This window comes from Notothenia rossii (genome assembly GCF_949606895.1).
Source record: "Notothenia rossii genome assembly, chromosome: 1".
Lineage (NCBI taxonomy): Eukaryota > Metazoa > Chordata > Actinopteri > Perciformes > Nototheniidae > Notothenia > Notothenia rossii.
In genome coordinates, this window is record NC_136912.1 from 45,667,844 (window position 1) to 45,694,032 (window position 26,189).

General features: G+C 42.1%; 1 protein-coding gene across 2 annotated transcripts in view; it reads left to right on the forward strand.

Moving 5' to 3' along the window:
• The window catches only part of vegfc (vascular endothelial growth factor c), a 184,408-nt gene that overhangs the window by 112,363 nt on the left and 45,856 nt on the right, over positions 1-26,189 (forward strand). Inside the window, exons 4-5 of one of the 2 annotated variants that reach the window (XM_079672864.1) lie at positions 6,556-6,695; positions 17,311-17,370. In XM_079672864.1, coding sequence (XP_079528990.1) covers positions 6,556-6,695; positions 17,311-17,370 — 200 coding nt within the window. The remainder of the gene's footprint in view (positions 1-6,555; positions 6,696-17,310; positions 17,371-26,189) is intronic. The other variant, XM_079672865.1, reaches the window with a different exon arrangement.

The following is a 26,189-nucleotide window of genomic DNA, read 5'->3' on the forward strand; positions in this document are numbered from 1 at the left end:
ACAAGGACCATGACCCACCAGACTGTTCAGGGTGTGTCACTTAGGGACTTCATGAGATAAAAAAGGCTAAAGCTGTATAAGGAACCTTCCAGAACATTTACATTTCATGTGACCCCTGTGTCTAAGCAATTCTGTCTGCCTTCCGTGTTGCACCATTAGGACCCACTGATATAAAATGCTTAAAGAGCAACTTCCAGGTTAAAGACACCTGTGAATAAATGTGTAGGAAAATGATGAAGACACTAGATTTTCAAAAAAATATACAAAAATATACACTACAGTGACATCTGGCGTCGTTTTTGTAAGAAATGTTCACTTCCGCATAAAAAAGCCTCGGCACGTGACCTCCCGCGTGTGACATAACACGGGGGACACAAGGGGGAGAGCGGCCGGTGTAACGTATTAATAAACATGGATCCCAATGCTAGTTTCGACACACAAGAAGTTGAACATGAATATTCAAATGCATATGACGGACCACAACCTTATAATTATGAGCCTGCTAGGCGTCCAAGAGACCAGGATCAGCCAAGGATTAGAAGAAATAACGGCCATCGGAGAGAAATTGAGCTGTGGTGTGAGGAGAACCAGTGGAGAACTGGGCAGCTATCTTGGTGAGTGAACGGCGTGAGCTACAGAATGTTAGCTAACGTCACATCACAACATTGTAAAGTTATATATCAGGCTATAACTAAAGTAACATTGATAATATAGTAACGTTACTGGCAGGACTGTTGATACTGATCCATAACAGAAACTAATGCGCAAGTATCAGCTGTATCTCGCGTTACCTAATGCAACTCCACACTACGGTGCTGTGTACCGGAGGAGAGACGCGAGATAAGGCTGATACTTGACGATCTGGCGGAGAAAGGTTGTGGAGCCTCCGTTGATATGCCGTTGTAAATGGCTTGATGGAAAGCAGGTGTGCAGTCGGGGAGGGTGCACAGCTGATTGCAGCAGGTGAGTGGAGGTTGAGCCGGGAGCCAGGAGTGACAGCCACCACGCCCACACAAACAACACAGACAGGGGGAAACAAACAAACACAAAGGAGACGGCTGGAGCAGTACAGCCACCACAGCGTTACCTAATGCAATGTCTTACGGTGCCGTGTACCGGAGGGGAGAGAGAGAGAGCAGCAAAGGGGGGGGGGGGGGGGGGAGAGAGAAGTAATACGGTTTCCTGATAAAGCTGTTGAGAGTATGTGCTGCAGGGAGGTGGATGCACAACGCACCCAGGAATGAACGCTAGCTCCGGTCCTTTTTACTGTGGACTCGATGTCCTGACAGGCTGGTATTTTTGCAACCTGCACAAACACAATACTGCACCATGATTACAAATGGTGAAATACAATGTAAAACTACCGAAAAATACCAGCTCCTTAAAACACAACCGCTCTACTCAACGCAACTCTACTATACCCGCGGTCAGAGAGCGGAGATGTGTCCCCTGTGTGATGTAATATGACGCGTTTGACGTATGACCTTAAAAAAAAGCCGTTTTCAAGAGCAGAGCTCAAAATTGCTCCTTTCCCTCTGAATTCCTGCCCTTATGTCTCGTAAAACATATCAAATCCTGCATTCACTTTTTTAATTGTAATTTTCAAGCAAGTTTAAGCATAAATGTAGAAAAAATAAAAACCTGCAAGATGCTCTTTAACTGCCTAAGTTGCAGCACTTTTTGGTGGGCTAAGCCCCAACTTGACATATTTTTGGCTTCATTTATAGTGCCTGAATGTAAGTTTAAATATTACGCAATGCAAAGTTTTTCTTGGCCTACATTACCGTTATAGAAGGAAAGACAACAGTGATAGTTATGTTTCAGAATAACCTTTATTGGAAATTGTTGGAACAATCCCCCTGGTCCCCGGCTTGAGCTTCAATCTCAGGATCCATGTATTTGTGATCCTCTCCAGAATGGAAGTAGTCATTACATACAGAGCATCAACTAGTTCCTGAACAGTGTCCTTCACATGCTGATATCCAAGAGAGGGAGTTACACAGTCACAAGATGGAGGAATAGAAAGCAGTATTCAATGTTTACTTCAGATTAGCTCCACGTCAGAAATGATCATGCTTGTCATATGTCTATCTCCATAGAGGCTGAATCATCATGTTAATCACATAGCTATCATATGCCTAAAACAGTCCGGATGCTCTTCTATGTAATCAGACATCCTGTCATGTTCACAGCTACATTTGGGATACCTTTGTTATCATGTTACTCTCAGATTGGAAGAGTACATTCAGGATTTTCCCAACAGAAATAATAAACCTCAGACCTCAGAACAAGCAAACCTTTACCTCTGATCTGACACAGCGTTTGGTGTTAATATGTGGGGATTTTCCTGCTGAAGCAAATGTGTTCAATATTATGAATGTGTTTGCCACAGATCTTCTTTCCTGCAACATATTGTACTGAAATCCAATGGAGAGGGAGCCTTTGCTGTGCTAACTTCCGGGTTGGCTCACAACACTACGTCATAACTGGCTGCACCACTCTATTGACTAACCCGAGGATTATGTAATGTTAGGAAGATCTCAAATCAAGCGACACTACCATTACATCCACCTGCTCATTGTAACCCTTTAATAAACCATCTGTAAGAGCTGCATTTATACAGATCAGTTGGAAACCAGGTCATTGTACTAGCTGCACTACTGTCCAATGTTCAGACTCACAATACAACTAATTCTTCTTCTGTGACCAGTGTATGGTTAGTGTATGAATGTTATCTCACTTCCTGTGCTTCAATACACAAGATAAATGCTATTGTACTATTCATGATAAATGTAACATCCACACACAATAACTCAGACAGAAACAATATTACCATTAGCTGCAAGCAAGGCCGTCTCTCTCTCACACATACACACACACACCAGATGCAAACACACACACAGTTTGAAACAGCCCATTGTAATCGTATACAGCCACTGCAGAGACAAAAAACAAACAAACACACACAAACACACACAACATTTCCAACAAGAAACAATATGTTTATTGATGTGTTTCTAGACATACATGATGTGTGTATGTGCTTCTGTCTGCACATGAATATGTCCTGTCTTGGTTTCTTTTGCCTGTGTGTGTGTTTGTGTGTGTGTGCGTGTGTGCGTGCATGCGGCTTGTGGGTGCATGTGTGTGTGTCTGTCCTGTGTCCATTTCCCCTCATTTTGTGTGTATTACTCTTTGTGTGGAATAGTGTTTTCACACACACACACACTCACGCTGTCCCTTCACATGGGAAAAGGCGTTTCTCTGTCGTTTTATCAGGTCAAAGAAGCTGAAACAAAGCTTTGTGAACCCAGCAGCTGTAAATAGGACTGCTGCCACCTGACAGAGGAACTCCAGCTGCCTGCCTCAACACCACACTCAGTGGACTGACATCAGATCAGTTTTATAAATACTTTACAACTGCAGTGACCACATTCAGACTGAAGCTGTGGAACATCAAACTGCTGAGATCAGTCCAGTCAAATCATTTTTATTTGGTTGGCTGTTTATTAAATAAACATTTACAGCCCAGTCCGATTCCCTCTTTTTTATACAAAACTATTCATGAATCAAAATATATTTGTAAGAATGTAAAGGTGTGTGTATTATGTTAACTCCCACTCCAACACAAGCACCCTCCTCCAACTGCCTCACAAACTTACATACACACACTTTGCGTGGCATGAATATCGGCCTATAAGAACTGCTAATACAAATTATAATTAATGTGCTTTCAATGAATCGTTTTACTGTGTAGGTGCAATGGTGCATATCACCATCTCAGTTGCTGCAATAGGGGAATAGAGTAAGGAGCAAAGGTCCTATGTACAAAGTATATGTATGTGTACTGAGTGTGTGTGTGTGTGTGTGTGTGTGTGTGTGTGTGTGTGTGTGTGTGTGTGTGTGTGTGTGTGTGTGTGTGTGTGTGTGTGTGTGTGTGTGTGTGTGTGTGTGTGTGTGAGAGTGTGTGTGTGTGTTTGTTTGTGTGTGTGTGTTTGTTTGTGTGAGTGTGTGTGTGTCGCTCTAAAAAAGTGCAGCCTTTACAAAAGAAATCAGCATCGGCAGAGGGCTCCCCGACACAGTACGTGTGGTACCACATAGTGCACCCAGTGCACTCAATCTTAAAATAAACAGAAAAAACACATGTTAGAATATTGACAAACATTTTAACATCACTCATCCAGAGTAAGCAGGAATCAAGTTGTTTACATTTCATTAAGCAAGCAATCTATAGTTTTGGATCTTAGCTTTTTTCCTTTCTGTTTAGAGTCCGTGCTCAGAAGTTTCTTCAACTGCTCCAGTGTCATCCCATAGTGCAAAGACATGCAAGTTTGGTGAATTAAAGTAAACATTTATAATATCTGTAATAGAGAGTGTTCACCCAGTGATGTAGAGATAACCAAGCCAGGGTGTATCCCAGTCTTCCAGCCAAATGTTGGTCAGGAAATAAATACAACTTCTTACCCATTGGTCAACTTTAGGCCCTATGCTATGTTCCCCACAGGCCCGACACAGCTGGGATAGGTCATCTGTAAAAAAAAGAAAATAAATACAGGCATTAAGGTAGTGAAATGCCAATTAATATACAATATTTATGTTTAGGCTGTCTGAGGGTATGGACAGCTATCAAAGCTACTATACATCACATTAAGAACGATGTTCAAATGTTGTATTCAACTTGTGCCCCGCTGGACTTACTTTTCTGTGGTTGACCGTTACTGTGACATATCAGTATAGCCACGGAAGATAGTTTGTGTGTTTCATTCCCTTGCATCAAGGTTATTTTCATGTATGTAATTGTTTTTCCTGCACAGTGTAGAGTCTTGTTGTGATGAGAGGGATACAGGTATTTAATAAAAAAAACGTGCTCCCTGGAGAATAGCTACAGAATTGATATCACAATTTAATCGGAGCTGATCACAACTTGTCACGAGTGATCCAGTCATCTCGATGAGCGTTCGGGCTGTGAATAAACAACTTGTGTTTTACTTTTAGGCTGTCTGAAGGTATGGGCAGCTATCAAAGCTACTATACATCACATTAAGAATGATGTAAAAATGGGAGTCGGACACAAATATATAATTTAAATGATTTATTGAAGTTTGCAATGTTGTGAACCGGCATCCACACAGTCACCTACTTTGTAATGTTCAATACCTCCCTGTAAGCGTCACAATATCGACCTCTCCCCCACAATCTCACATACGAGTACTGAATGTGCATCAAAGTGATCTTAGGAAGGCAGATATAGCAAAAGATGAACGTAAACGACAAACGAGGCGATCAACATGTTTATTTCCTGGTAAGTCAATAATGGGTCCTCAATGTACATGCCCCGGATTCCTATGAAGAAAATAATAGAATGTAGCCAGTTGTCATGTCTCAAGTTATACTGCAACAACGGCACCGAGGTAAAGCCTAGAAATCCAGTATTTAAAAAACACCGTTGCACAAACATTTTTCAAGCTGTGAATCAAGGCAAAATAGTGTGGGATCCTCGGTGTAAGCCGAAGGGACTATTCAGTGGACATTTACATTTCCGCAGCATCTGCAATAAACATGAACAGCTAGAACATCTCCTCCTTGAGTCCAATATTTATTGTTTGGGAATATCTGAATCTTGGCTAAAACAGTCGTCACCATCCAGTCTTGTATCTATGTCAGGATATATATATAGACATTTTTATTCATTGGGATAAACCCCTTGAGATGCACCATCTCGTTTTCAAGGGGGTATAAGGATATAATGTGTTTAGGAAGGACAGCCTGAAGGGAAAAGGAGGGGGTGTCTTGCTTTATGTGAGAAATACCTTTACTTGTAGGGAGATTGCACTTCCAGCTAATATTGAGTTTGATTGTATTGGTGTGGAAATCAAACTATCTGAGGAAATGTCCCTCACCATGATTTGCCTGTATCGACATCCCACCGCTAAGGTGGATTTCTATGATCAGGTAAAACTCATGCTGAATTCCTGTGACTCCAACAAAGAGCTAATTATTCTAGGAGACTTTAATATCAACTGGAATGATAAACAAAATAGAAAGAGCATAAAACGGATCATAAACAGAACACTTCCACAAATGACATACAACAACGAAGGATCCGACAAACATGTATAGAAAACACAGAGACAGGAAGTACAAATAGGCATAACACAGGGGGTTAAGAATTTCAAAAATAAAACAGGAAACAGATCAATTGTGACTGAGAACAGCTTTTCCCCAAGAGCATTGAACAGGCAGCTTAAAAAAACAGTTAGGAGGGACATCTAATTACACACTTTCAGGTTTAATACATTGCAACCTGATAAATTAATGGATGAGAACACAACGTGTTAACCTCTAGGAGTATAACTCTCTTAGCTTTTCTTTACTATTGATATTTGTACAGATTATAATGGTATTTATAGTTGCTACTGCAGTCATATGCCACTCTGCTGCTCCCTTGTCACAACCATAGGTCACAACACACAGACAGTGCACTGCCAATCCTTCATGCTAACCCCTTTCTTGATTTACCTTGTCTTTTTTTCCTCTTGTTTGCTTTCTATGCAGCTGTTTGAGATCACAGTGCCAATCACCCAAGGCACCAAGCCGGTGACCATCAGTGTTGCCAACCACACCCAGTGCAGCTGCCTGTCCAAACTGGACGTCTACAAACAGGTTCACAGCATCATCCGGAGAGCCCTGCCTGAGTACGTACTCACTGCATCATTGTGCCACACATCCACATGCACGCACGCACGCACGCACGCACGCACGCACGCACGCACGCACGCACGCACGCACGCACGCACGCACGCACGCACGCACACACACACACACACACACACACACACACACACACACACACACACACACACACACACACACACAGAGGTCTTCCTATTGGCAAAAACACAGGTATAATGAGTGTTTGTTAGATTCCCTTAATGTCAAAATAGGGTGTTTGCCAGTCAGATGGAAAATGTACGGTGTTGGTGTGGCTTACCGGTCAGCTAAGATGCAGTGGCGGCTGGTGGAAATTATTTTAGGTGGGGCTATTGTAATGGTGAATAAACCACACAGGGAACATTTTGAGAAATGACCATTTAAATTATGACTTCTGGTGATGTTAGAGATATGAGAAGACTGATCAATACCTCCATAATCTTCAGTGTGGTATGAATCTTCCAAAACTTCCAAATACCCTGTCCTGGACATAGTTTCTACAGTAAACTGTGCAACAGTACAGTAGGCCCACACAAACTGCAGAACACCGATTCTTTGGGAACACTCAAATGATTGAATTCCCATTTAAAATCAGGAGACTAAATACGAACATTATATGCAGACACAGACGTGGTTCAGAAACACAGAAATATTAGAAAACAGACCATTAAGGCAAAAAATCTAGTTTGATGGAGGCTATCAAAACTCAACTATATACAATAATGTGTGTGTGTGTGTGTGTGTGTGTGTGTTTGTGTGTGTGTGTTTATTTATCACGGGCACATAGTATCTGTCCCCGGCTGTTTGAAGAGCAAGCATGGTAAACAAAAGACAGCGTTTACCTGTTTGCATCCAGCTAGTCACACACACAGTTACAATCACACTCCCTGTAATTGACATAATTAATATATAGTTTAGCTTCTCACCATCATTTGCTGTGGCCCACTGATGTTAACGATGCTGCCTCTCAAACGTAAACATTCAGCCACGTGACTCGCAAACTCTCGCAAGAGTTTTACACAAGACGGATCCTTTCTAGCCATAACCAACTCACAGACTACCTCGGGCATTGTAATTGCCACCCTTTGAGCATCAGATCTGACGACGCTGATTGGCTGAAATTATGTTTCGGCTGCATAGTTTACAGATAGCAACAGTCAGCAATGTTTTGGATGCTGCTGAGGCTGAGTGAGGGCTCCTTTCTTAGCGCCCAGACGAGAGAGGGTAACGATACACGCTGCGGCCAGGCAGGAAACATGTGACTTATCAGTAACTTTAGACATCGTAACACAATTTTAAACAACATTTTATTTTAGATTATACATTTTACTGATACCAACTATATCATATTTACCTTGTTCATTAAAAATAAAAATAAAAAAGATATATATTTTTTTTAATATATTTTTAATTTAATTTTTAATCACAATCAAACATGTGGGAAGAGGGGTGCCGGCCGCCACTGCTAAGATGTCAGCGTGGCTTTTTAGACTTTGTAATTCAGATGAATCCAACTGGCCTTGCTCCTCCTTTTGTCACTGCACACTTGGAATGGGAGTGAAGCCGCCATTCACCATCAAACCATCAAACTTTTCTGTTTTTTCATAATAACTGGCTGACAACACAGCCAGTGTTGGCCAGTCTCGACTCCCCTCCTCGACTCCTATCCTCATGGCTTAGTCCCGCCCACAGGAGATGCGAGCGGAGGAGTCGAGGAAGGGATCTGAGGAGAGGCGAGAGGAGATGAGGAGGGTAACCGAGGAGAGAGGAGGTGAAGCAGCAGGCGGTTAGAGAAATGAGAACTCCTCTCCTCTGAGCGGTCATTTTAAAGAGACGTCCATTAATGATGACAGGAGGCACAGCAGCCCTCTGTCTGATGGACAGATGTGTTCATGATGACTTATATATTTACTTTGAATTCATTGACAGTGCGGTATAATGAGACAATAACAGGCTACAGATGCGGACACACACACACATATAAATATTAATGCTGTCAAAATTATCGCGTTAACGGCGGTAATTAATTTTTTGAATTAATTGCGTTAAAATATTTTACGCATTTAACGCATGTGCAGAATGGCCTGCCCCATACATCCCACCGGTGGCAGCGCTGGGGTAGGCTACAGCCATGCCAAGAAATGGCTTAGCCCCACCTTAGCCCCACCATGAAAAATGATGTTAAAGTAAGCAAAATAAAGCACGCCAACTCGCGCCGAGTAAATTGCACAGACAACAGTTAATAAGATTGATTTCAGTAGCCGCTTGTCTGGAAATACCGAAGACTAGAAACGGTTTTGAAAACGTTTGTCACGTAGTGATCGTCTTCTCAATAGAACATCTTTGATAATGTCTTCTGGCCAATCAGAATCAAGATAACGGCGTTGCAGGAAGTCCTGACGGAGAATACTTTTGCTGTAGTACATCTCTATATAAATCGATACAACATTACGTGTTGATAGAAATCAACACGTAATGAAATAAGACCCCACTGTTTGATGATTGATAGGTGTGTGGGCTGTCTTTCATTTTGACACACAGAACAATGTTATAATAAACATACATACATACTGTATGTAAAATGGATATATTGTAGTGCCGAGAGATAGGGAGTCAGAGGCGGTGCATCGAAGGTGCAAAGTTGTCTTTAATAGAGAGCTGCAAAGGACATGTTGTCGGGTCGCAGCCCGGGACGACAAGAGGAAGAGCCAGGAGGGCACACAATATATATAAGGAACACACAACAGGTCCGTGTGGAAACAAAACCCCAATTGTAGTTCCATGTGTGAATTATGAACCAGTGTATCAATACGTGGTCACCACACAAGCCCCCCCAGAATTCAAATATGGCAAAATAAATCCTCGCGTCCGTGGAGGAAGCACCACAGGGGCCGAGGAGGGCGGGGTCGCAATTGAGGACCGGGCCATGGAACGGGCCGACGAAAGGAGGCCGCATGAGAGGGTAGGGACCCTAACGAGGGCGAGGGCACCCCCACCGGGGGCGGGCCGGAACGGGCCGTTGTAAGGGGGCTGCAGTAGGTGTCGTGGCGAACCCAGCAGGAAAAAGCGCTGCCCGGCCGCAGGCGAAGGCACGGCGGCGGCGGGCATGAAACCTCCGGAAGGACGGAGCGGAATCCCAGGAAGGCAGGAGCAGTCACCCCGGGAGGAAGGAGCCGTGGACAGGGGAGAAGCCAGACGGAGCGCCGTCCGAAGCTGCCGTCGAGGCCAACCGTGAGCCGCGGTAAGAGGAGAGGCCAGGCAGGGTCCCGGAGCGCGCCACCCACGGGCCAATGAAGGCATGGGCGACGTCCGAAACCGCCGAGGCGAAGGAAGAGGCCAGGCAGGGTCCCGGAGCGCGCCACCCACGGGCCAATAAAGGCATGGGCGACGTCCGAAACCGCCGAGGCGAGACGGGGTCCAGAAGCGTGCCACCCAGGCGCCGATGAGAGCGCGGGTGGCGTCAGAAGCCGCCGTCGAGGTGATGAAACGGCGAGAGGGTCCACATGAGGCCGACCAGACATGGTCGAACCTCCTCTCAGGCACCAGAAAAAGCTCAAAAAGGGCCGTACTGTCCACGGTCCAAAAAAGGTAGGTGAAATCGTAAGAGGATCCACACGAGGCCGACCAGACATGGTCGAACCTCCTCTCAGGCACCAGGGAAAAAAAAAAAAAAAAAACTCAAAAGGTTGATAGCCGTTAGCAGCTAGCCGTTAGCCGCTAGCTGGCAGCCGTCGGTAGCCGCTAGCCGTAGCCGTTAGCTAACGAGGTTAGCTGCTAGTCGTCGAAGGCTAGCGCAGCCTGGACGTGCAGCCGCACGAGCAGAAGAAAACAGCCCCAGGAGGTAGCAGCGGGTCGTGCATCGTCTCCCTGTTGGTTGGAAGACCGATGCGGGAATGGCGAGCAACGTCCCCAGCCATTCTGCGAGGCGTGCACCGAGCCTCAGTCCGCGTGCCGTTGGCAGCAACGGACGATTCCAAAAATCCCCGGCATTTCGAGAAAGAAACCTGAGTTTCCTTTGCCGTGTTCGGGTCCGTCTCGGAAACTTCTGCGAGACTTATATGTCAGGGTCACCAATGTAGTGCCGAGAGATAGGGAGTCAGAGGCGGTGCATCGAAGGTGCAAAGTTGTCTTTAATAGAGAGCTGCAAAGGACATGTTGTCGGGTCGCAGCCCGGGACGACAAGAGGAAGAGCCAGGAGGGCACACAATATATATAAGGAACACACAACAGGTCCGTGTGGAAACAAAACCCCAATTGTAGTTCCATGTGTGAATTATGAACCAGTGTATCAATACGTGGTCACCACAATATCCGCCTTCTTTCATTTATCTTTCCATTCCCACAGCAATATACATGGTGGTTAATCATGATTAATTAATTTTTAAGCTGTGATTAATCTGATTAAAATGTTTAATCGTTTGACAGCCCTAATAAATATATAGAATTTCAGAATCAAACAAGTATGAGAGCACTCTCATATAACGTAACACAATCACAGACTGTATACCCCCCCCCCCCCCCCCCCCCCCTCTGACTGGTCGCTGAAATGGGGGAATTGAAATTACGGGCCAAAAGTTTTATTTACAAGTATTAAAAGTAAGCAGAGGAGACCAAACCAACTGAGACCCGTCTGTCCGCCGCATCTACGGACTGTACAACACGCACCTACACACTGTACCACACACACACCTACACATTGTACCACACGTGACACACCTACACACTGTACAACACACACCTACAGCTCCTTGAGCATAATATATCAGGATACAGCCGTTGTCTATTTTATTATGTGAAGCACTAAATGGTTTTTGAAAAATATCGACTCTTTGTTTGTAGATATCTACTAAACTACCGCATACAAATACAGAGAGTAACCACAGGTGACTTCCGGTGACATGCAGTGAAGGCGTCTAGCTCGCAGCCAACTACCCCTCAAAAATATGCATTAAGTGACTTTTTCAGAAGGATCTAACAGCTTTAAATAAAGCACTCGGAAATATTAATATCGAAGAACATTTCGGTCTGATCACACCAGGCCAATTGTTTGTTCAGCATCGCGGATGCCGACCACGCGCAGCACCCTGATGGATCCTGAATCGCTTGGAAAACTCATAAGAGATATCGTTCGAGAGGAGATCACTTCTGCATTGGAGGATACATTAAAACCAATACAGGACTCCCTATCCAAGCTCCAAGTGACAGCGGCGAACAGCGTCTGCAAAATCCAAGATCTGGAGGAATCGGCTAAACTGTTACAAAGTTCAAACGAAAAATGTATGCAGAAAATGTAGGTTTTCGAAGATCAAAACCGAAAATTCAATATAAGAATTTACGGACTGAAAGAGGGACTGGAACAAGGATCATCGACTGCATATGTAACCGAGCTCCTCACAGATTCTTGGGCCGCTGCCCACAAGTCAGCAATGCGTACCGCAACGGGCCGGTTAAAGGCAACCGGTATAATAATAATAATAATAATAATAATGCATTTATTTTATAAGGCGCCTTTCAAGGCACTCAAGGTCGCCGTACAACAAGGTTAAAAACAATTTTTACAAACATAGTTAAAAGCAAAACACAGTTTAAAAACATAACTACTAAAAACATACAGCTTGCAGCACAGGTCAGCCATACGCTTGCCTGAACAGGTGGGTTTTGAGGTGAGTTTGGAAAGTGGTGATAGTGTCCATGTTTCTAATATCAGGGGGGAGGGAGTTCCAGAGGTGAGGGGCAGAGCGGCTGAAGGCTCTTGACCCCATGGTGGAGAGACGGGCTGGGAAAACTTTGAGAGTGATGGAGGAGGCAGACCTAAGAGACCGGGTGGGAATGTTGACATGGACAAGGTCAGACAGGTATGGGGGGGCGAGGTTATGAATGGCTTTGAAAGTATGAAAGAGGATCTTGTAGTCAATGCGGTGTTTAATGGGAAGCCAGTGGAGTTGGTGTAGTACAGGGGTGATGTGACTGATGACAGGGGTTCTGGTGATGATACGGGCAGCAGCGTTTTGGACCAGTTGGAGTTTGTGTAGGTGTTTGTGGGGGAGACCATAGAGAAGGGAATTGCAATAGTCCAAGCGGGAGGTGACGAGAGAGTGGACCAGGATAGCGGCACTGTGGGGAGTGATATATCACCGCACGGCTTGGGGGGGGGGTGTTTGGAAAAAAAATAACTTGTGAAACCTCAGTTACATCGATTTTGTCACTTAATGCTTTGAATGTATTGTGCAACTTGTTACACTAGGGGATGTTGAGCATGCATGCTTACTGCTCTACGTGCCACAGCTCTGCTAAATGGAGCGGAGGTGTAGGAGTCTAAAGAGGGAAATTATGATTTATCTTTAGCCTTCCCAGTCCCTTATCACGTACAACAGCCTGGTGCCAGTTGTTGTAGCCAGTTGTGGTGAAGGCATCTGACTTACTTGAACCGAAATGTCTACATGCATAGCAGAAGATGGCATCTTTTTTACATGAATATTCCAGCCAATCTCTGATTTGAACCATGAGCTGCAAAATGAGCGCCTTACCCCTGTACAGGCGAGTTGGGAACTTTTTAAAATATACCTGGGCAGGCTCTGTTTTGCCGAGGTCGTCTGGCACTTGCGGGTCGCCGAGGGGTGGCGGTGTTTGGGGCAACGAAGACGGCTGCGGCTGCTCCGCCTCCGTGGGCGAGGCGGGCAAAGCCGGCGAGTCGGGCGTTAGTGTCCACGACAGTGGCCGCGGGTAACGTAATGTCCCCATGATCTGAACTGTTATTACCTGCTGCAGTGTTACTGCTGGCGATTAGGGCTGGTTGTTTTAACAATTTTCTGATGTCCATCACTGACTGCTGTGTAAGCACCTTGCAGATGACGAACGCGCAGCGGCACAGGTCACGCACACCTGACATAATAACGTTACTTACCGTTTAAATTGACCAAATAAATGCAGCAGACAATGTTATTTAACCACAATTTTTATTTTTATTTTATTTCAACTAAATTATTATTATTATTATTGTTATTTGTTATTATTATTATTATTGTTATTATTATTATAATATATTTTTCACTTTTCATTTTTTTTTCATTTTTCATTTTTCAAATGAGGGTGCATAACGACTCAACTGAGGGTGCAATGCACCCTTATGCACCCCCGTAGAACCAGGCCTGAGGTAATCTTACCAAATCGCAATCAGGGTCTGCTACATTGTAAATTACGTTAAAATATGCATAACTAAGTCCACAAAGTATATTTGGTTTGATACATATGACTAGATTAATTTTTCTCTCATTAAACATATGCGGTCTTAACTCCAATCTAAAGATTAAAAATGTCTTGATGTCTTGAGTCGAAAAAAGGCTGATATTGTATTTCTTCAAGAAAAACACATATTAGCTGAAGATATACATAAAGTTGGGAATAATATTTATAAAGTTGTGGCTTATTCATCTTCAAACAGTAAAACTAAAGGAGTAATCATTTTAATTCGCAATAATTTAAAATTACATATTGTTAACAAAGGTCAAGATCAAGAAGGGAGAATTGCTTATCTTCAAGGAGTCATTTGCAATAGATAGGTAGCTTTGATCGCATGCTATGCACCTAACTCATATGAACCTACGTTCTTTGAATCACTTTCAAAGGTAATTTCCGAAATTACCAATTATGACATTATTATTGGTGGTGATATGAATGCTGTAATTCATCCATTGTTAGATAGATCAAGGAATACCCAAAGCAATTCATCAGCCAACCTAGCATTAAGTACCATTATAAATAATTATGCGTTGGTAGATATATGGAGAGTAAGGCATCCTATATCAAAAGAGTTTCTTACATTTTCAAGGATAGACTATATTTTAATCTCCTCTAAACTTGTAGATTTAGTTCAAAATACTGAAATATCACATATGTCAATATCAGACCACCACGCCAATGTGCACCTTTTCTCTCTCTAAGGAGAACAATCGAGCTGAAAGATGGAGATTCAATTTAACATTATTACAAGATTCACCATACTGTCAACAGCTTAAAATCGGGTTAAAACAGTTTATGTTGTTTAATTATAATTCAGTTAAAGATGTGAGGCATGTATGGAACGCTGTACAAGGTTATGTTCGAGGCAACGCCATAGCGTACTCCTCAACCCGAAAGAGGGAAGAGCTCAAGACAATCGTGGATCTAGAATGTACATTATCATCACTGATTAGAGAACTACAGGAACATTATAATTCAGATAAAGAAATAGCAGTATGCACATTTTAAGTTGAACTCAATGCGCTACTTACCAAGGGAGCTACATTTCTGATTCATAGGGTAAGGAACACAGAATATCTAGATGGAAGTAGACCGAGCTCCCTGCTGGCAAGTAAACTCCGAAATAACGCACAGCTGGCCCAAATATCCTCAATTACGAATAATGATGGCATTGTCCTTTATGATCCAGTTCGTATTAATCATGAATTTGAACAGTTCTATAAACATTTATATACATCTCAAGTACAGACATCAAAGGCAGAGTTAGAACATTTCTTTGTGGATCTGAATTTACCACATCTATCAATGGGCGTCACATCCATTATATGAGGGTGGGACAAGTCCCCCCCACTTTTTCAAATGATTAGTTTAGACCCCCCCACTTTTACCATGTGGAAAGTCCGCTGCACTTTGTAGAGCGCTGTGTCAGTGCTTCACTATCAATAAATCAATCAATCAATGTTTATTTATAGAGCCCAATATCACAAATGTTACATTTGTCTCAGTGGACTTCACAGTTTGTACAGAATATCAGTATGACAATATGACACCCTCTGTCCTTAGACCCTCACATCGTACAAGGAAAAACTTCCAGAGAAAACCCACAGTTTAAAGGGAAAAATTGGAGAAACCTCAGTGAGAGCAACAGAGGAGGGATCCCTCTCCCAGGACGGACAGACGTGCAATAGATGCCGTGTGTAAATTGAAAAGATAATACATTTGCAACATAATTAGTCCAAATGTTTGGAAATGCATGTGTGTATAATAGGAAGATGAATCCACGAGGATATCCATCCAGGACTTATGATCCAGGACCACAGCCACGACTCAAGATCCAGGATTCGCGATCCATGACACAGGACCGCAGGATCATCCATGAATCCGGATCCCGGCGTATATAGACACCAAAAAGAAAGAAATTTGGGGAAGCTGGGTTAATCGGAACATGAGAGTACACAGGTATAGACAGAGAGAAGGAAGAAGTAAGATGTCCCCCAACAAACTAAGCCTATATCAGCAAAACTAGGGGCTGAATCTAATCAGCCCTAACTATAAGCTTTATCAAAAAGGAAGGTCTTAAGCGCACTCTTAAAAACGGATAGGATGTATGTATGTACTATCAAATCCATTCCACTTTATTGAGAGAATGCCCAAATCAATGAAACTCTGTACCATGTTTTCACTGCTACTTTGTACCAAGGCAGATTCTCACATAGCGCACGCATGTTCAAGGAGTGTTGTCATAGTTGGACAGCTAAGATCTGTTGTATGAAACGATGCTGGGGTAAGGCACACACACCAAGTGTTCAGGACATTGTTAATACAGCGAAAATCAAAGCTGACGATCTCTTGGATTGATATGTTTTCTCCCCCAGACAACATGGACATAATAACATTTTTTTCAAAGAAGAGGAAAGTAAGTCATCAGCTGGTAGCAGTTAATCAGTTAACAGTGATGGCGGCGGCAAAAGCGTCTCACTTTTGGAGAGGAGTTTCGTCTTTATGTCATGATAGAGTGATACAAATACTGAATAGTTTAGATGAGAAAAGGCATCGAAATGCCAGGTTACTAGTATTTATCATGTAAACAGGGAACATGAATAACCCGATCTCTCTGTGCTCATGTAAACACCATATCCCAGGGGCGGACTGGCCATTTGGAATACCGGGAGTCCACATTTGTAAGTGTTCCGGCCACTCCCTTTTATTTTAATTTTTGCTTACCTAAATCCTACCGGCCCACATTTGTAAGTGTTCCGGCCACTCCCTGGAGGGGTGTGGCCCACACCCCATTGGGCTGGGCTGGGCCGTTTTGATAGGCTACCTATGTTCTATCTATCAGATAGTTTCACTTTCACACATCAGGCCCGTAGCAGCTGTCACTGCGCACTGCATATCCCCAATATGATCATAACCGGGATAATACTCATACACGGCTTACTGATGTCCATGTAGAGACGCAGTCAGTGTGTTTTACTGGAGCCTCAGTTCGATAGGAGATGATTTTCTGAGTTCTTTAACTTCGGTACTCTCTCTCAAAATGGTAATGTGCATCATATTTTAATTATACTTCTTATCATTCAGAAGCTTTTTATGTGTGTTTATGTTTTACTGAGTGCTTATAGGCAATTTCCATCCCAGTATTCAGTTAACTATTTATTTTCTGTGCACATTACATAGACTAGCTAATATTTTACCTACTGCTTGGGACTTTGAGTCTTCAAAATGTCCAATGTCACAGACTGGGACTTACTTTCGAGTCAGTTGTATTTACATTCAGTATGACTTGTTATGTTTCAATGTGAAAGAGTATACTGCTCAATAAATAATGATCACTTCACCACCTCTCTTGACATCTAGGCGCTTGAGAGTGAGTCAGAGGCAGAACACAGGGACAGTGGAGAGAGATCCATTGCTGAGGTGAGTGATGAAAGGGAAATGACAGTTTAGAGTAAATTGTGATGTGGACTCTCATCCCAGAATTTTAAGGAAATCAGTGGGGATATTGAACAGGAAACATTTCAGTCAAGGGGCATCATATGACCAATATAGACTGAAGAGCAACATTTATTTGAACATTTAAGTCAATGATACCATTCCTAGGTGAACTTAACATCCGTATGGAGTTAGATCAGTCTCAATATTAATAAATGCTCACAGAAGGATTCGCAAATGTATTTTGCGATTTATATATAAATGACTCTCCACAACAATATCTCTCAATGCACTCACAAATATTTATTGTTGTATATAAATGTACAAAAAATGGGCATTTAAACTGCTTTTTAATGATTCAAAGACAGGTCTGAATTAATAATCAAATATGTTTCCTTTCTTTACTACTGGATACAATTTCAAAATGTACCCATCATTTTCCTCATGCTAGTATAGCCACATAAAAGTATCAAACCACCTGTTAAAATGCACCAGAATACAGAAAATCAATTTTTTTTCCCATGGTGGGCGACCCCCAAACCCCCCGTTAAAATGTCACCCCCACATTCAGGATGCTTCCTACGCCCATGCATCTATCCCCTGAGGACATTGATCGCTTAGATTGTGAAATAACACTTAAAGAATTAACTGAAGCATTGGAAGACATGAACCTTGGCCCATCCCCTGGTATAGATGGTATCCCTCCGGAATTATATTCCCAGTTTTGGCCTGATTTAGGACCAATATTATTGGAAATGATTCATCTCGCACTTAAATAAGGACATTTCCAAAAGGATATCAATACAGCTATAATTTCTACATACATAAGGGGAAAGACCCAAATGTATGCACAAGTTTTAGACCAATATCGCTTATAAATTCAGAAATCAAACTTTATGCCAAAGTAATAGCTCTACGATTGGAGAAAGTTCTTCCAACATTAGTTCATTATGACCAAACAGGCTTAATGAAAAACCGATTCTCATCAGATAATATCAGGAGACTACTGCATGTTATTCATTTTGCAGACATAACATCGCCTTGCGCCGTATTATCAGTTGATGCTGAAAAAGCTTTTGATAGGCTAGAATGGCCATTTTTGTGGCATACAATGCAAAGAATGGGTTTTGGGGCAAAAAGTATGATTATGTTGAATAATGTCCTATATAATAATCCAAGTGCTATGGTTCTGACAGGCAATCAGTGGTCACCTAGATTTCCAATTCTACGTGGAACACGGCAAGGCTGCCCTGTCTCTGCGCTTCTGTTTGCAATTTCTCTAGAAGCGCTTGCACAGAAAATAAGACTATCCAAAGAAGTAAAACAGATAGTTTTAAAAGACACAGACCACACAATTTCGTTATATGCGGATGATCTACTACTGTACTTGGACGAGGTACCAGCTACGATTCCTAAGCAGTTAAATATCTTTACCCAATTTAGTTCAATATCTGGTTACAAGGTCAATTGGAATAAATCATGTATTTTACCCCTCAATAGTGCCATGGTTGAACTAAACTTAAATACAGAATTGCAGATCGTCCAACACTTTAAGTATTTGGGAATTGATATATATGCCTCATTAGACACAATAGTAGCAAAGAACTACAAAAGAATGTATACAACAATTAAATATGACCTAAAAAAGTGGATTAATATAACAATTCTTTAGCAGGACAAATTTTAATCATAAAGATTAATGTTCTACCAAGAGTACATTTCTTAGCTAGTATGTTACCTTTATCTCCACCAGACGGTTTTTGGGACAAACTTCAGAATAGGATTTTAAAATATACTGAACAAAAATATAAATGCAACACTTTTGTTTTTGCTCCCATTTTTCATGAGATGAACTCAAAGATCTAAAACATTTTCTATATACACAAAATAACCATTTCTCTCAAATATTGTTCACAAATCTGAAAAAATCTGTGATAGTGAGCACTTCTCCTTTCTCGAGATAATCCATCCCACCTCACAGGTGTGGCATATCAAGATGCTGATTAGACAGCATGATTATTGCACAGGCCACTCTGAAACGTGCAGTTTTGCTTTATTGGGGGGATCTGAAAACCCTAGGGTTAAACCCTAACCCTAACCCTAACCCTAACATGTCACCCATTGAGCATGTTTGGGATGCTCTGGATCGGCGTATACGACAGCGTGTTCCAGTTCCTGCCAATATCCAGCAACTTCGCGCAGCCATTGAAGAGGAGTGGACCAACATTCCACAGGCCACAATCAACAACCTGATCAACTCTATGCGAAGGAGATGGGTTGCACTGCGTGAGGCAAATGGTGGTCACACCAGATACTGACTGGTTTTCGGACCGGACCCCCCCAGACCCCCCAAATAAAACAAAACTGCACGTTTCAGAGTGGCCTTTTATTGTGGCCAGCCTAAGGCACACATGTCACGTCGCGATGAAAGCAGTTAATAAAATAATATCCAGGGGATGCATGCAGAGCTGTGATTGGCTGTGATAAGTCCAGCCGTGCGTCACGACTCTTTGAAACATCACTGTTGCCGGAAGTACATCCAAGGAGGAACCGTGGAGGACCCATCAGTGTATCCTCGGTTATAGCTCCTCCAGAGAGCCTCCTCGATGCTCGGTCCTCGATGTGCATTTAGAGAAATTAGATGTCCTTCAACATGGCGCGCTGAAATTCATTTCCGGATCACTACCGGATGAACGATGAGTCGAGGAGTCGAGGAGTCGAGGAGGGGAAATTAGAGAATTGAGAAGCCTTTCATGTCCTTATACTATTGGCTCACAAGCCCTGTAGGCAACAGCACTGGCGACAACCACACATCCATGGAGAAATAAACTCAGAGGACGCAGATATTGCATACACTGTCCAATCAGAGCACACTGGGCTTTTTCATCAAGCGGGATTACAAAGCAGGACATTTTACAGTGAATCATTTCAGTTGTTTGGGAAATACTCTAATGTTACCTCAAGCATAAATACTGTATGTTGCATTTCTGAAATGAAGTTTGAGGACATAAGTTTGAAACATATATATCTTTAATTAGCTGACATTGATTGATGAACAATATATACTCTAGAATAGTTTTATACATGTACAGGTCTCATCATTTTTCAAATCAGGAGAAGGAGCAGTATGATAAACGATGGGCAGATCATAGTGTAGATGTACAAGTAGATGTTGTTTAAAAAAGTAGTTTGTGTGTGTGTGTGTGCGTGCGTGCGTGCGTGCGTGTGTGTGTGTGTGTGTGTGTCTGTGTGTGTGTGTGTGTGTGTGTGTGTTTACTACATATCATTGGAATGTAATATCATAGGATGCTCCTCTTATGTGATTGATGTTGTGTGAATAAAATTGATTTCACATGCATTTACACAACTTCAGACTTTCATATTTACTTCTCATTAAACTGATATATTATATTTGGTCCCTTTTAATATCTACAGTTTCATTCTCCTCACGGACAATCTTGTGGTTTAGTTTCTCTACTCTGAAACTTGTAGTGGCTCAACTAATCCACTTCATTGACGTTAATAACCCTTGATGCTGTGCTTGTGTGTGTGTGTGTGTGTGTGTGTGTGTGTGTGTGTGTGTGTGTGTGTGTGTGTGTGTGTCAGCGACGTGCAGTCAGGGGAGGCATACTCCAATGTAACAGAAAAAAACTCAATAAAAACTAAATAATAATAAAATGTCTCCACTGATCTGTGTTGTAAATGTGATTTCTGTATGATTCCAATCGCTTTTTATACTCAAAATCGGCAAATTTGCAGAGCTCCGCTACAACTACATGGGAGCGATGAGCAGGGACGAGCTCTTCAGAAAACTTGCTGGAGCACGGGTACTAATTTAGCGCAAGCACTTATTTTGTGCCTACGCTCCGGCCAGTTACTGTGGGGTAAAGTGAGGCACAGATGAGCTCTGCCTCATCTAAGATGCGTCACCCCACAGAAACTGGCTGGAGCGCGGGTGTCAGTACCATATGTGCTCGGGATACCAGGGGGGTATACTACGAATCTAGTTCAACCTATCCTGGATATGTTTTGAGTTATCCGGTTGACTTAATCCAAAACAAAGCCGCTCTCGCTAAACTGTCCTACAACGCTGGCTATCAACTTGTTCGCTCAAGCCAGCCTTGTCCTATCTAGTTAGGTGCGCGTTCACATGAAAGGGGTGGTATTTGGAGCATTTGACCAATCACAAACATGGAGAAGCATACTGACAGCGCAGCGTCATACTCCCTGAATGAAAAGTCAACTATAATATTAGTCAAATATGAAGAAGTTAAACTTTAAACATCCATGACTTAAACACTTTATCCAGGATAAAAGCCACATAGCTGCACCTGCAAGGTGAATACAGCTGGTAAAAGAAAACGTGTTTGAATGCGTACATTAACAGGTTTATGATATCACAGCCCCTAAGACACGATCTGACTTTAATTACATTTGACTCGAGTGTTTTGTCAACTTAATGTGTTGCTTAAAATAATACTTCTGCATGTGACACTGTGACTGTTGCACGGCCAGATACGGCTCAGCTGACTCAGATAAGGAAACATATGATACATTATGATGTGATATGCCGCGGACTGTACTTAATGTTACTCTGATCCGGTTACTTATGTTGTGGCAGATATTTAAGTAAGTTTCTTAAAGCTAATGTTATAATAGTCAGATTGCTCTGAAGATGGGAGGTGATATTCTATTCAGGTTCACGTTCACACAGTCTGTGATTTGAACTGCAACGGCAGTTTGAACTGTATTTCCTTTATCCTGTAATATGACTTGATCGCTTTAAACTCTGCACACTGTTGTTATCAGCTGTTCCACCATGGTTTCTACCTCAACCTGTAATAGATGTATGCTTATTGAAACGGTTACATTCAATGAAAAATAAAATCAATGTGCAGGCTTACGTGAACACTTTTCTACATGAACAATAATTATGGGCTGTTTATACATTACATAAATCAACAGTAGGTGGCGATATATGCTCCAAGTTGAAGCGATTTGCCATTAAAGCAAAGAAGAAGAAGAACTCCGCACAGTTGATCCCTTATCCTGGAACATATCCTGCTTCGGAGCACAGACTAGAGAGGTTTCTCAATACTCAAATTTCCCCTCCTCGACTCCTATCCTCGACTCCTCTTCTCGAGACTTGGCCTACAGGAGATGCGAGCGGAGGACTGAGGAGGGGAACCGAGGAGAGAGGAGTGGAAGCAGCAGGCGGTTAGAGAAATGAGAACTCCTCTCCTCTGAGCGGTCATTTTAAAGAGACGTCCATTAATGATGATAGGAGGCACAGCAGCACTCTGATGGACAGATGTGTTCATGACGACTTACATATTATTGACTTTTAATGCATTGACAGTGCGGTATAATGAGACAATAACAGACTATGCGGACATATACACACACACACATATATTTATATAAATATTAGGGCCGGGACTCGATTAAAAAAATTAATCTAATTAATTACAGGCTTTGTAATTAATTAATCGCATTTTTAATCACATAGAAATATTTGACCTGAGAACAGTGAGAAGCAATTTTTTTCACATGGATTTTAGTATACCATTGAATAATGACTGAATACATAAGCTTAAGCAACAAAACATTGTTTATTTTTTTCAAGGTGGTACACTGGCCATAAAGTGTAGCAATAGCATATTTAGGAATATAGTACATTTCAGAGATTCAGGTAGCCTATAGGTAGGTAGACCTTCTGTAAACTATAACACTTTGTTTTTTAAGTAAAACACAATACTTTCAAGTACATTCAGAACATTGGAAACCCTGACTATTAGAAAACATCTCTCTGTTGCTTCAGAGGCCATAACAGACTTTGTTGATTTACCAACAGTTGATTTAAAAAATCAAATAAATTTCAGTCCAACTCTCTCAATAACCTTGGCCAAAAAAATAAACAGTTCAACATAAAGTGCCAGTTGCACCAACAACATAATAAATAGTTCAACATAAAGTGTACTGTACCATTTAAAATAAAATGAAAAAGTGCCAGTGATTGACCTCAATCCCTCCTATTCTTCCAATATCCTGATGAAAAATAAAATCTCTCTGTTGCATAGGCCACTGTTTGATCAACGCGAATTGGGTGTGGCTCCTTGTACTCCTAGTCGGGCTAACGTCCACGCTAGCTTCCACGCTAGCTGCTATAGGTTTTGCATTGAGGTGATACTTGAGGCTTGATGTGCTGCGGTGATATGCAAATTCCTTTTTGCATAATTTGCAAACAACCTTGCTCTTATCGACGCTTCCATCCGTCCATTTTTTAAAACAAAATGTCCCATCCACGGGGCCAACCAAAGCGGTTTCATCAGCTTCTTCGTTCGACTATTGTTCACTGTGGTTTGTTGTTGTCTGAAGTCATGAACGTTAGTTGGTGCTCCAGTATAATCTGTACCCCTGAAACTCATCCAGTGAGAAACGTTCCGCGGTACAAAAATAAGTGTGATTAAAATGCGTTCATTTTTTTAACGCGTTAATTTTTGTGTAATTAATTAATCTTAATTAACGCGTTAAAGTCCCGGCCCTAATAAATATATACAATTTCAGAATCAAACAAGTATGAGAGCACTCTCATAATAACGTAACACAATCAGAGACTGGATATATCCCCCCCCCAGACCCGTCTGTCCGCCGCATCTACGCACTGTACAACACACACCTACACACTGTACCACACACACACCTACACACTGTACCACACACACACCTACACACTGTACCACACACACCTACTGCTCCTAAAGCATAATCAGGCTACAGCCGTTGTGTATTCTATTATGTGAAGCACTAAAAGGTCTTAGAAAAATATTGACTCTTTGTTTGTAGATAGGCCTATCTACTAAACTACAGCATGCAAATACAGAAAGTAATGTAGGCCTGTTATACTGAGTGATATATATTGTACACACTGCTCTGCTTTCTGCACGGACCTCACAGCTGTTCTCACTGTAAACATCGCGTTGCGATGAAAGCAGACAGTTACTAAAATAATATCCAAGGGATGCATGCAGAGCTGTCATTGGCTGAGATAAGTCCGGCCGTGCGTCACGCCTCCACCGTTCGCGGAAATGCATCCGTGGAGGAGCAGTGGAGGATGCGTCAGTGTCTCCTCGGTTAGAGCTCCTCCAGAGAGCCTCCTCGATGCTCGGTCCTCGAAGTGCATTTAGAGAAATGAGATGTCCTTCAAAATGGCGCGCTGAAATTCATTTCCGGATCACTACCGGAGGACCGAGGAGTCGAGGAGTCGAGGAGGGGAAATTTGAGTATTGAGAAACCTCTAATGTTCCAGGATAAGTCACCATGGAGATCTAGCCCGCTAAAAAGTGAACCAGCTTCGTACTACCGGAAATCCCAGAAGTTATCTTGCTAAACGAAAATCCTGCTTCGTAGTATACCCCCCAGATCTGCTCGGGATCCGTTACGCTTACCAATGACGTCACGCATTGGCTGTACGGCAACCCAAGAGGTAATAATAATAATTCTAAATAAAACAGGAAGTTAACCTAAATTACATTTAAGACACTGCAACGAAAGTAACAAGAACAATGTAATATCCTTTTCCGTTTCACAGAACACAAATTGGGTTATTTACATAATTATGTTAACACTGGTGACATTTACGGGACACAATTCACTGGGTTATATTTTGTGTGTTGCACCACGGACGAGTTAGTGAGTGCACCTGTGTTGTGTTGTCATTCTAGCTTGTGTAGCGTGTATACAAGATCATCCTGCTGATTCCCATTAATCGGCTCTACAACACTGTCGATTGTTCTTTTTTAACATTCAAACAAAAAAAATAACAATCAACATTAATCTGAATGAGGGAAGCGATTTATTATCATTACAACGTAATTTCCCGATCATTTAAATATGAATATGGTGAAATACATTCTTACAATAAGTTTCACAATAACTGTGAATTTATTTCCTTTTATTTAAAATTAGAAATCAAATTTGATCATACACCAATAGGGCGGGTCATACTCAGGTGCTAACATGAATCTGAAGGAAATCCTTACATGGGGGTGTCTAAATTATGTGTTTTTTTATGGGGAATTCAAATATGAGCTTATTTAACTCGTCTCTAACCTACCTCATTTTGTATTTCTAAATTGGCAATTTTACCCTTTCGAACCTCTATATAAGATAGTAAAAGATATAAGGGAAATAATTTATATTGACAAAGCCAAATCCTTTTAAAATATGTATTAACAGGTGAACTGCATACAACTGGATAAGATTACAAAGATACATCTTCTGACTTCTTGAACTTTACCAGGTTGCACAAGTCCTGCTTTGACTCATTTTTGAGCCTCATGCCAATACCCCTCCTCGACTCCTCCTTTCCCTCACTCGCTTCCCTTCCTTGCGTCTTAGCTCCGCCTCCGTAAGATGCGAGTGAGAGACACGAGGAGTTGACGCGACCCTACCCCTCCATGACGGAGTGAACTCCGTCTGTAGCCACACTCGCAGCTCAACGAGGCTCTCTCCTGTCAGATGGAGGGAGTAAATACAGCGGCAAGCTTTGGGACGGCCTCCCCAGCGCCATATAGATACAAGAGTTACGACAGCGGAAGTCCAAAAATGGTTATCGTCACGTGGTTCATGTAGACGAGGATCGTTCCCCGGAAGTTCATGGCGGGCAATGTGAATGCATTAATAACAGGAGATAGAACTACGATTTTGGGTAATTATTAGTGAATAAAGGTTTTGATTTGCAATATTTATACAACAAATCGATATGTGTATGTATTTACATCAATATGTTTTAAAAAATAAAA